This window comes from Netta rufina (genome assembly GCF_964035555.1).
Source record: "Netta rufina genome assembly, chromosome: 1".
In the NCBI taxonomy this organism is placed as follows: domain Eukaryota; kingdom Metazoa; phylum Chordata; class Aves; order Anseriformes; family Anatidae; genus Netta; species Netta rufina.
Window position 1 is genome coordinate 111,569,039 of NC_140123.1, and position 13,391 is coordinate 111,582,429.

Consider the following 13,391-nt stretch of genomic DNA (forward strand, 5'->3'; position numbering starts at 1 on the left):
CCCTACTGGCATTCTGTCACTGTGCCCTATCAAAGGAACGTATACATTCTGTGCATTTCGGACAACTTGAATGAGAACCTCCCTGGCTCTGAAGTAACTTTAGTTTCAATGAAAGATTAGCATAACTTGAAAACTGTTTGTATTTCACTAAGATTCTTAATGCTGTGGTAATAGTCATAACAGGAATGTAACTGAGTATTTTGCTATGATGAAAAAAAAATGCTGCATCTGAACTTGGAGTTCCATTGGCATCAACATGCTCCTTTTTCTACTTGCTCCATACTGCAGATGCAGTTTACTTTTTCTTAAAGTTAAATTTGAACAAGCTAATCAGGTTTAACAGTTCTTACTTCAGTGAAAATAAAATAGAAGCCCCCATTCTCCACTATAAAAACAATTTACTTGCATTGCATGATGAATTTTTAAGTATGAATAAGATGAGACTTAAACCCTGAGAGAAAGGTCCTAAATATTTTTAGGAAGGTAAACTTAAATAAAATAAAATTAAGTTGTAATTTATGAATGCAAAACTTGATACCATGCTTCTGTCAGTGGAATCTGTGAGATGTCCTCCTCCCCAAACCCCCTTTTTAAAAGCTTATCTTTGTAAGTGAACTTAGGGAAGCAGAAAAAGAAAGGAGGTAGAAAAAATAAAGATAAAAAGCAAGAACAGAAAAGTCTCTGTGTTACATCTACACATTTGTTAAAAACAAAACAAAACAAAAAAACCTGAAGATTATAAGCCCCCTCACATAGGGGAGGAGGAAAAAAAATAAAAAACAAAAACAGAAAACTTCCCTTCAATGAATTGGCAGAGCTATTAAACCACATGCACTGATAATGGAACAAAGATAATGGAACAAAGCCAGCCAATTCAAACTGTTATTCCTATGGTACAGACAAATTTGAAACTGGAATAGAAGAGTTACAAGGCAATAAACTGTTCAAATTAGATAAAATAAACTTACACTTGTTGTATAAGCAGCTTCAGGATCGTCCTCTAACACTCGTGAGAGACCAAAATCAGATACTTTACACATGAGGTTACTGTTGACCAAAATATTACGGGCTGCCAGATCACGGTGTACATAGCCCATGTCTGAGAGGTACTTCATGCCTGATGCAATTCCCCGCAGCATGCCAACCAGCTGGATGACTGTGAAGTGGCCATCATGCTTCTGCAAGTAAAGATATAAGTTCAAAGAAGATAGTTAGTTTCCATGAATTTCATACTAGCAACATCAGCTACATCTTTTATTTAAAATGCCAGCCAGCCAACCTGCCCACTGAAAACTCAGTTTTTCATTTAACTTGCTCAGCAGCACAAGCTACCCCACCTGTCAGCATGCAGTTCACTCCCCTTTTCTTCAACACTTCCACACTCTCTGTTTTTTCTCGTGACTACACTTAATCTTTTATCCTTAGTTACTAAGAACATTTTCCCCAAACCCATTTTGATAAATGCAAGAGTGACAATATAGAAAAGTCCTTTCTCCATCTCTTACTCCATACTCCTAGGAACCGAGAAGTCCTACTTTTACTGCCCCAGCCTTGATGGTCTGCAAGAGATACTGCTGTTGCCTAAAACAGGTAACTGGAGTAACTTTGGAGCTTTACCACATCTCTGTTCTACATACAACACCATATAATCTCTGAACACTAGACTGAAAAGGAAATTTGGGCTGATATTCAGGGGATCACACATGGCTTCTCCAGTCCTCCTAGGTGACTGAAGTTAAGCCCAGACCTACGAAAGCATTAGGCTACTAAACTTGTATTTAGATGTTCAACTCCAATAGATTTCAGCAGAAGTTGTGTTGTTAACTGCACTCATATATGTAATTATTGGTGGGCCTCCATTTCCCGTCTTCAAAATGAAAATTAATGCTTCTACACCAACTGGGTCAGAAGACTGCTGAATTCTTTGGTAGTGAGGACCAAACAAATACCTATAAGCAAGTTTGACGATGAGCTCTTGCCTGATTTACATCTGCTCTATCTACCCTTTAAGGCAGACTGCTGACAGCAGAATTTTTGTGACCTCAGCTGGCAGACATGTAGGTTCTCATGGATTATTCAGTAAGCCAAGCTTTTACGCTAGCAAGAACAGCTAAGCAAAAAACAAACAGCTCTTCCCTACCATCAAGTTAACTTCTCATTTTCTCTTTGGACACTTTCAGCACTTGGCTACATACAAGTAGCATTCAGGACATCTGTATTGGTTAGTTCATATGTTTAAGTTAAATAAACTTCACAGTCAAGTCCAGTAAATTCATTAGATTAATTAATGCAATAAACTCAACTGCACAGATATGCTTAATCTTATCCCTGAACAGCAAATCATTTTAGCATATCTATCAATCAGGACTCATTAGTTCGGGGCCTACATTGAACTAGTCAGGTATATAAGCATAGAAAGAAACAAGGGAATGGTGCTCTAACATGTAAAAATGTAAACAAAACAAACAAAAAAAACACCAACCAACCAACCAAACCACACCACACAGAGAATACACATAAGAACATGTGCAGGGTACAGAGGTTGGTGTTACTTGCTCTTCATATTACTAATCCATCTGTCTCAGGACAGAACAGTACCAGACAAAGACCTGCCTCCAATATATAATATGTCTACTTAGATCAAGTATTTATACATTTTTAATGTAAAAATTAAAAGGATAAAATTCCCCTTATGCATAACAGACTGCTAAATTGAGAGTTACTCACCTCTAAAGAGGTTTGAGGAACTAATTCTTAATGTCATTACTGTTTGATTAAACTCTACTGGGTACAAAGAAGGGGAAAGACAAACTTTGCAAAAAGAAGCTGGAGAGATGATGTGGATTTTGCAGTTTGTAGAACTTCTAGAGTATCTTAAAAATCTTCTAATACCTTTAATAAAATTGATTGAAAAAAAAACCAAAAACAAAACAAACAACTCAAATGCTAAGGATAGGGCACCAACTCACCTAGCCTTCTACAACAACTTAGAGCCTCATGCTTCCCAGAACACTTGTTGGTTAGGCAGCCATACATCAACCCCTAGACGAACAATATCATCACATCACAGTCTTCTCCAAACTAATCACACTTACTGACACACCATCAAAACCTACATATGACAAATTCATAGGAACTTTTCCCCGTGAATATCCCCAAGGCAATTCCCTCCAAGCCATCACATCACAGCTGTAAGCCTGAACCTGCTTCATCATCTCCATCAAAGCCATCTGTAATCAATTGGTTCAGAAGACAGCACTCAGCTGAGGGTCAAGACACGATTAGAATATGCTCACATCCTAGAAACAATAAGGTTGGTAAAGACCTCCAAGGTCATATGGTCCTACCATCACCCTGCCTCCAATGTCATCCAATAAACCATGTCCCTCAGCACCACATCCAACCTTTCCTTGAACGGCCCCAGGGACGGTGACGCCACCACCTCCCTGGGCAACCTGTTTCAATGCCTGACTACTCTTTCTGAGAAGAAATGTCTCCTAATTTGCAACCTAAGCCTTCCCTGGCACAACTTGAGGCTATTCCCTCTAGTCAGTCTCACTTCAGTGCCAGGTAAAACTGTGGTGTTCTTTTATTTTTATTTTTTTTTTTATTATGGGAGTTACTGAAAAACTCTTAGAATTGAGTTTATTGAGGCCTGCTGATCAGCCTCAGCGTGCCTGCCAAGGGCCAAGCTGGAGAATCTGCCTGTCCCAGCCATCCCCTGGGTGGCTGGTGCTTCAGGGCTGTGCACTTCGTACAACAAGGTATTTTACAAAAGGGAATCCCCTGTTATGGACAAGAAGAATAAGGAACCTTTCAGAGACCCAAAACATGTGAGTGACAGATATGTTAAATAAGAACTTCCCATTACCATTTAACAAGGAGAGACAAAAGTCAATGTTTTTAATGCCTTACTTTAATTGTCTGCCAACAAAGTAAGGATTTGAGACCTATCTAGTATTTCACCTACTGAAGCCACAGTGGATTTTTTTTTCTTTCTATTGAGTAATATATACTCTAAACTCATCATGCAAACTTTATTAATCTGGGTTGTTAACAGTTAATTCTCTTTGCATTTATCCTAGATTAATATATATATATATATTTAGTTTATTGTAGACTTAGGTATTGAAACAAAGCATCAATAGCTTACTTTTGTAAAACAACCAAGCAGTCCCCCCAGCCTTCTAACAAAGCATCAACAGAACCACCACCATCCTCAACCTCTAGATTTTACCTCTTCCTTATCGTTCACAGTTCCATTATTTCAATGATCAAAATCTCGGTCATCTGCAACACCTCCCTTAACCTTTTGTCCCTTTAAATCACAAGCATTCTTTCCTTCCTTTTTTAATTTGTTCTCTTTCAAATTTAGACCATGCTTGACTGATTTTTCATAAAACATAACCTTTTTCTGCTCTTTCCAAATCTCAGTATTTGCCTTACCAATATAGCAGAAATGCCTGACTTAAAAACAATCACATGCTTTTGCCGTTCTCTCTCCTTCAAATTTCTTTGAGCTTCTGCCTTGACACAGAAAGTTCAAGCTTATCTTCACGTTTAAAAAATGACAGACTTGCTAACATACCAGTTGCAATTTTATTCTGTTCTCTTTCTTCCTCTGAATATTTCTCTGAATCCTCTTCCGCATCTGTTCCCCTCTGTTACTTCTCGTTCTTGGTTTTATATTGTTTAATACCACCCTCATGGCTGGAACAACTACATTTTCTTGTCAGGAGAACCATCTCTTCCTCAAGTCCTTCTCTAATCAGTTATTCTGCATTGGTTTCCATGGCAGCTGTATTCCCTTACTATCTATAAACTGTTTTCTACCAATATAAAGAAATATTTGTCTAATTTATGCTGACCAGAACAAGGACTATGGACCATATTTAACCCTTGGAAAATTCAGCTAAGTTGGTGAAATTATAGTAGGTATGAATCTGGCCTCATATTTTCAGAGTCTGTAAATCTCCACATCCATCTGTGAGTCAAATCAATCCTTTAGCAACTTTCCATTATCTTGTTTCATTTGCTTATCCTATAGGGACATGAAACACTCATTTTAATGATATGGCAGTTGTTATCTAGGGGTTTATTTTGATTCCCATGACTTATATTTGAAATATATTTTTGGTAGGATTCCCACTGGGGTGTTAAAGGTGTTAATCAATACTGGCAGCAATTCAGACCCCAGTAGGCTTACAACATTTATCCTATCACCATATCAAATTTTAATCAGTCTTTAATGGCTTTGCTAAATAAGCCTTGCTTATCAACTGAATGTAAATGCATTATCTGGGTAGTTGCTGTTGAATTTATGTAGGCCCTCAAAAGCCCTGAAAATAGTTGTTTTCCATTCACAGAATTGTCTAGGTTGGAAGAGACCTCACGATCATTGAGTCCAACCTCTGACCTAACACTAACAAGTCCTCCACTAAACCATATTGCTAAGTTCAACATCTAAGCGTCTTTTAAAGGCCTCCAGGGACGGTGACTCCACCACTTCCCTGGGCAGCCCATTCCAATGCCTCACAACCCTCTCAGTAAAGAAGTTCTTCCTAACATCCAACTTAAAACACCCCTGGAACAACTTCAGCCCATTCCCCCTTGTCCTATCACCAGGCACATGGGAGAATAGACCAACCCTCACCTCGCTACAGCCTCCTTTAAGGTACTTATAAAGAGCGATAAGGTTACCCCTGAGACTCCTCTTCTCCAGGCTGAACAAGCCCAGCTCCCTCAGCCGCTCCTCACAGGACTTGTTCTCCAGACCCCTCACCAGCTTCGTTGCCCTTCTCTGGACTCGCTCAAGCACCTCCAGCCCTGTAAGTGCCCTGTGATGACACTCAAGATAATCTGCTCCATGAGCTTCCCTGGCACTGAGGACAAACTGACAGGCCTATAGTCCCCTGGGTCTGCCCTCCAGCCCTTCTTGTAGGTGGGCATCACGTTTGCTAGCCGCCAGTCAACTGGGACCTCCCCCAATAGCCAGGACTGTTGATAAATGATGGTAAGCGGCTCGGCCAGCTCCTCCACTAGTTCTCTCAGTACCCTTGGGTGGATCCCATCTGGCCTCATCGACTTGCGTACATCCAAGTGCCGTAGCAGGTCGCCAACCATTTCCTCATGGATAGTGAGGGCCACATTCTCCTCCCCATCCCCTTCCACCAGGTCAGGGTACTGGGCATCCAGAGAACTGGTTTTGCTGCTAAAGACTGAGGCAAAGAAGGCATGAAGCACCTCTGCCTTTTCCTCATCTTTCGTAACTAAGTTTCCCCTCACATCCAGTAAAGGCTGGAGATTCTCCTTAGTCCTCCATTTTGCATTAATGTATTTGTAAAACCATTTTTTGTTGTCGTTGACGGCAGTAGCCAGATTGAGCTCCAGATGAGCTTTGGCCTTTCTGATTTTGTCCCTGCACTGCCTTGCAACATCCTTATAGTCCCCCCAAGGGACTCTACCAACCAGTGTCCTGAACAGTTCAAAGTCGGCCCTCCGGAAGTCCAATACAGTGGTTTTACTGGTCCTCTTCCTGGCTTCTCCAAGAATGGAGAACTCTACCATTTCATGGTCACTCTGCCCAAGACAGTTTCCAACCGCCACATCTCCCACCAGTCCTTCTCTGTTTGTGAAGAGACGGTCTAGCAGGATACCTCCCCTGGTAGGATCACTAACCAGCTGTGTCAGGAAGCTATCTTCCATGCTCTCCAGAAACCTCCTAGACTGCTTTCTCTGGGCTGTGTTGTGCTTCCAGGATATATCTGGGAAGCTGAAGTCCCCCACTAGAACAAGCACTGACAATTTCACAACTTTTGTCAACTGCCTGTAGAGCTCCTCATCATTCTCCTCATCCTGGTTTGGCGGTTTATAACAGACCCCCACCAGGATGCTTCCCTTGTTGGCCTTCCCGCTGATCCTAACCCATAGGGACTCAACCTTATCATTCCCAGCCTCAAGTTCCACGACATCAAAACTCTCTCTGATATAGAGAGCCACACCACCCCCCCTTCCATGCTGCCTGTCCCTTCTGAAGAGCCTATAGCCAGACATTGCAGCACTCCAGTCATGAGACTGGTCCCACCATGTTTCCGTGATGGCAACCAAGTCGTAGCCTGCCTGCCGCATGATGGCTTCCAGCTCCTCCTGCTTGTTACCCATGCTGCGTGCATTAGTGTAGATGCACTTCAGTTGGGACATTCCCTTCTCTCCCAGCCTTGCCATTGTTAGCCCTGGCACATCTCTAACAAGACTTGTTTCAGCCCCGTCCCCCTTATTACCTAGTTTAAAGCCCTCTCAATGAGCCCTGCCAGCTCCTGGCCCAGGATCCGTTTTCCCCTTAGACATAGGGATCTTCTGCAGCCATCATGCCAGGTGCCGAGTAAAGTGCCCCATAGTCAAAAAAAAAAACAAAATTTCTGTGTTGGCACCAGCCTCTGAGCCACATGTTTATTAGGTGGGCTTTCCGTGTCCTCGCTGTACCCCTCCCTGCCACCGTAGGGATGGATGAAAACACCACCTGTACTCCCGCTCCATCCACTAACTGTCCCAGTCCCCTAAAGTCCTGTTTGATAGCCTTCAGGCTTCTCTATTCAATGTCATCACTGCCAGCTTGGACTATCAAACGAGGATAATAGTCAGAGGGACGAACCAGGTTGGGAAGCTTTCTGGCAATGTCCCTGACCCTGGCCCCAGGGAGGCAGCAGACTTCCCTACGGGTAGGGTCAGGCCGACAAATAGGGCCCTCTGTTCCCCTGAGAAGGGAGTCGCCCACAACAATCACCCTTCTTTCTGTCCTGGTGGAGGCAGTCCTGAGGCGTGGAGTTGACTTCCTCGCCCTAGGCATCCTCCTGGGTAGACTTTCTACCTCTTCCTCAGCTACCGGTCTCTCAAGCTCCAGGGCCTCAAACCTGTTGTGTAAGGGCACCTGGGAACGTGAGGCCGGAAGGGGAGGGCATCGGCTGCGATGTCGAGCAGGGACCTGTTTCCATTCCTCCTCAGCTCCCAGATCCCCTCCGTCTGCCCAACAGCAACAGGGCAGGGGGTCCACCCCCATTTGGGGTGTCTCACCCCAGGGCCTGTCCTTCAGGCCGCGCAGGGAGTTGCTCCACAAGTCTATCTCCCGCTCACACTCCCTGATATCCCTCAACCTCTCGACCTCCTCCTTGAGTTCTGCCACCAGGCGGACCAGGTCGTCCACCTGCTCGCACCTCATGCACACAGTCTCTCTGCCCCCCGCAGGTGGTAGCAACAGGCTCAGGCACTCCCTGCATCCGGAGACCTGAACTGCAACAGTTTTGAGTGGGCGGTCAGTCTGGGTGTGTACAGACTTCCTGGAGAGCGCACTGTGCCTGCTGTACACCACAGCAGCTGAGCTAGCAGTAGACCGCTGTTAGAGGAGGTGTTTGTATGGGCGGGGGGGGAGCGCTCTGCCCTTCCTGCGCGAAGTGCCGCGCCTGTCCCTTCTGACGCGCCACACCATGTTTGCCCGTCCTGGTCACCGTACTCCTGGTCGCCCGCGCTCCCTAGGGGCAGCTTTTGAACGGCCGGGGAGGGGACGCTGCTGGCTCCACCTGCGCCTCATCCTCACCTCGTTCACCTCCCTCATGGGGGGTGCCGGGTCCTGGCGGCTCCCTCAAGAGTGCTTGGTGCCAGAAAAATTAGCCCTGCCTGTCCGATCCCCAGCTCCGCTGCAGAAGGTGTCTGCCCTGGAGCCGATCGCCTCGGCAAGTTGGCATTCAGTTACAGTTTGCTTCCAAAAACCTTACATTTGTGAAATATTCTCATCATGCTATGAACTCTTTAATAATATTACTGTATAATAAGGCAGGTAAGAGGATCAGTTATTTCAGGGGAAGAAGGAAGAGATCTTATGTTTCTCTCACTGTTTTTTATTTTTAAGTTTGTAGATCCAGCCTGTACTAATTTAGTGCTTTTCTACAAAGCCATGGATTTATTTATTTTTTTTTTTTTCTGAAGGTTTTTTCCATTTTAGTACTGAATAACTTTCTGGCAAAGCGGCAAGTCAAATTTCCTGTATCGTTTATGGACTTACATCTACTCCCAAATACACTTCTTTATTTGCCCTATAGTTGAGAGTGAGATCTTAGCAATTCTATGGCCTTATATTCTGAGAAGTGTACAGGATTTGCTACGGGTGTAAATATTCCTCTGCAGATGACTTAGATCTTATTTTTGAAGGAGAATATCATTGAAAATGGTGTGTCTGGGTCTAACTTGGATCATCTTTACCACTGAGAGTTCCTATGGGTCACTGCCTGAAAGATCTAGTTTTTACCATGAATTTATTGTTACTATTTGACAATGCAAAGTAAGTGGCAGATCATTATCAGGATAAATCTCCCGGTGTTCAAGTTGAAGCCTTGTATTACTTGGAATTGTAATTCATGCTTTATACTATCATGTGGATTGCATTCATGTTTCTACCACTGGTACTGAATTAGATCAACAGTCAATTTCTTCTTTAATTAATGGCTACCAGGATTTCATACAATTAATAACATGTAATTTCATTAAATGTAATACATATAAAACTGAAATTACTTTAGTTCATTTTAAATGCTACTGAGTGATCCTACACCACAAGAATCTGTCTCTTCAAGCATTAAAAATGTGTTATTATACTGCCATCAGAAGGGACTATAGATGCGTGTCTTCCTCCCACTCATAGGAAGTCTTTTTATTACTAAAAATGTTACAAGATGTAGCTGTTCTGAAGCTTATTGTAGGACACAATAGCTACACTGAAATCTGGACATTATGGGGGGCGGGGGGGGGGGAGCAGTAGCCTTGTAACCTGTGACCCTGCCTTCCTCTAACAGCTGTAGCAACAAGAAAGGGCTGTCCTGGCATAACTAGGTGTCCCTGCCCACTTAGAGAACTGGAATATAGCTGTCACAGAGTTGGAAGGGACTTTGAGGGGGATCCAGATGACATCCTTGCCTTTTGTCATGCCCGACATGCTTTTTTAACCAGCACTTAAAACCATTAAGACAATATTTCTTATCCCATCCTCTTCATGCTAGGACCATCTTAAATAAGATGCCTCCCTTGAGTATGACACTTTTACTGGCACAGAGAACAGATTTCATTTCCTTTTTGTAACTGTTTTTGACATCCATGATATCTCTCCTGCGTTTTTCTTTGTGCTAAAACCAAGTTCAGTCCAAAGACCTCTTTTTCTCAATATGTCTTCTTTTCTTCAATATATCTTCTTTTCAGTTTTGTTGTGCACTCTGCCCAGTGAATTCATATAGTTCTTGAAGTGTTACGGTCCAAAGATGTAGTACTCAGTACAAAAATGTAAGGCCTCACCAGTGTCAAGCAGTGAGGAATGGCGACCTCATATAACTTGTAGGGGATACTCCTGTTTCTGGATTGCATTGTGGTGCTTGCTGTTCTCACAGCAACAGGACATCCCTGACCTACTTCAAAATCTAGATTCATTTCTTCCGGTTAACTTCTTTCTGAGTAGCTATTCTCTGTTTTCTATGTTATATTATTATTCCAGCCTCAGGGGAGTATCTTGCCCTTGTCCTTACTTATTTCTAATTAGTTTCTAAAACGAACTAGTTCCTAAATTAATTCTTATATGTGTTGTGGTAGCTTTCTCTTCCTGTCTGCCTGTGTTCCTACTCAGCTTTGCATTGTCTGAAAACTTCTTAAGTTTAGTCTCTTTCTTAGGATCCAGACACTTAACAAAAATATGGAGAAACAGACTGCAAAAAAAAACTACTTCATGTGACTTCTCATCTAAAGTCCATTCTCTCCATATAGTATCTACCCAGTACTGTGTCCATGTACAGAAGTTTTGTCAAGACCATATTTCTCTAGCTGCTCGTAAGGATCTCATGTGATAGAGTTTTAAAGCCTTACTAAAGTCAAGATTTATTATATCAACTGCTTCTCCCATACCCACAAAGATTGTACCCTGTTACAAAAGGAAACCAGACTGATATAATTTGTTTTTGACAAATCCACACTGGCTCATACTTATCACTGTTATCTTTAAGGTGCTTATAAATACTTTTTTGATAATTTGTTCCAAAAATGTAACAGCAGTTTGACATTAAGCTGACTGGTCTGTAATTTCTTGGCTTCTCCTTTCCCTTCTTTATAATACATAGCTGACACTGGCTCTGTTATAATCTCCTAGTTTCTCATGTATTTTCCACAAATTCTCAAAGATAGAGCACACTGAAAGTTTCCACATGCCACATATTCTTTTTGGCTTCAAATACAAGATAGTTGGTTGTAATAAATTTCTTGTTGCTCACTAGGAAGAATATCTACAGGGATTAAAAAAAAAAACAACACAGCATTTGCAAATGAACTTCTCACAGTAGTATCAGGAATTCTGTTTTCTGTATCTTTTAACAAGGTGAAACATTGCTCGAGAAGAAATGTTGGCTCTGTAGCATCACAGACACTAGCATCTCAGCCTAACCTCAGATCACATACATACTTGTTGCTTCCCCTTTCACTATTAAGGTATCACATTCACTCAAACTCAGTTTCGAATTTCCCATTTTTTTTCTTTTTTTTTTCCTTTGGTTCAGAAAAAAAGTATCTGTATCAGTAGTCTCCAATGCAAGTTTTCTTCTATATAGAGTCATTTCTGAAAACAAAGGAAATGAAAATGCTGCCTTTATTCTACCAGGAAAGGAATGTGCCTCCAGTAAATAAAAGTGCACACGAATGCTGTGTGTGAAAGCAAAGAAGGAGTATTAGTTATGAGCTCTAATGTTGTTGCCTCTCTGGATGCAGATAAATAATAAGGGGAACCATTAAACTTCAGAAAGGCCATCTGGCCTCTTTTCCCCAAAGCTGACTGTCTAGTGAGGCCATGTTAGATGGATTTACAACATATACTTTACAGCATCATTTTATAGAACTTTCTACCGATCTTCATTTTTCTTCTTTCTCCCTTTTCCCCAGCATCACTAAATGTAGGTGTCTGCTGCAGCATCTAAACTCTAGTTGAAAAAAGTGAGAGCCTGATAGCAAAGCTGCCCTGAGAATAACTTCGTAACGATTACTGAATCAAAGAGCAATATATCATAATATTTTCTCCTTCCAGTAACATATTTTTTCATGTATTTTTACACTTATCTTAGCTGCTGCTAGACATGCCTCAAGGGATTAAAATTTGGTGATGAATTCCTGGGTTGCATTTGCTGTACTGTCTGCTGCTGTTAATGTTTTAAGGTAGTTAAGCATATTTTATAGAATCTTTAGAAAAATATTTTCTTTGGAAGAAAATATATTAAGGATTTTTACATGCTATGCACTCCTATAAATAAATCTATTTTTTTAAAGAGTATTTTAGTTTTCTGATGTGAAAAGAAATATATCAGTTTTTAGGTAGGAGGAAGAGCATTACTATTGCAAATGTTAACAGTGAAGAAGGCAGAAAGACCCCGTGGTTATCCAGGGTAAATTAATCCCTTCCTCCTACAACTCAGAGATTCACAAAACTGGACAAGACTGGAGCATCTTTCTTTGAAATGTAAACAACCATCTCTTTGGGGAACAGTTAAGGGAAAATGCTGCCAACACTCACGAGCTGCTTAATCCTCACATTCTCTTTCCCACATGAATCCCTGGAGAGCACACAGTCTTCTTCTTTGCTGTGGGCTGTTTCTTGCCTCATTGCCATGGCTATTGGTTAGCACACCTTGGACAGTGAGCGGCAGTAAGACACTGACAGCAACCTGGTGGGCTGCAGCTGCAGACGACACTCACAGGTAGCACACTGAAAGAAGTTATAGTACTCTGGTGACAGCTTTTTGGTTATTTTACAGTTTTTAAAAAGCCAGCTTCTAGCTGTTTTCCCTTTCTGTGGTTTAAATCCCCAGAATGAACAAACCACAATGACAATGAGCACAGGCCAAAGCCTGAAGATGTTCTCCACGTGGGAACTGAACCTATGAAGCAGTAACTCCCCAAAGCACGCAAGCCACCGTGCCTCATTATGGTCATGTTCCTGTTCATGTGATGCTAAATGCAATTGCTTTAGCCAAGAACGACCTGTTAGATGGAGCTGTGAAAAAAGAATAGGAGATTTAATAACTACATAAGTCTGTGAGACATCTATTTAGGGAGTAGGCTAAGCAGGGGAGGGTGTATCAGTGTGAAAAGACCAATCTCAGGATGAAGTACCTTTATAAGAAATATTGTGATCATCTGACAGGTAAAATATTGCTCTGTCAGAGCACAATAGCTAAGGACTGAAACTGGGATTCATACTTGGCTAATATTACTGTATCACTCTCCAAACTCCTGCATGGGCTTGGGTACAACATGGCACTCATCTCTGTTTTCTCTCAGCAAAATGGGGATTGCATTTATGTCACGTATGAAGGCTGCAA

At 42.0% G+C, this 13,391-nt stretch overlaps 1 protein-coding gene across 1 annotated transcript in view; it reads right to left on the bottom strand.

Annotated features, from left to right (window-relative positions):
- Positions 1 to 13,391, bottom strand: part of EPHA6 (EPH receptor A6) — a gene marked incomplete at both ends in the record, with an annotated part of 508,114 nt that overhangs the window by 51,202 nt on the left and 443,521 nt on the right. Inside the window, 1 exon segment of the mRNA XM_084305869.1 lies at positions 969 to 1,178. Within this exon segment, the coding sequence (XP_084161995.1) occupies positions 969 to 1,178 (210 nt within the window).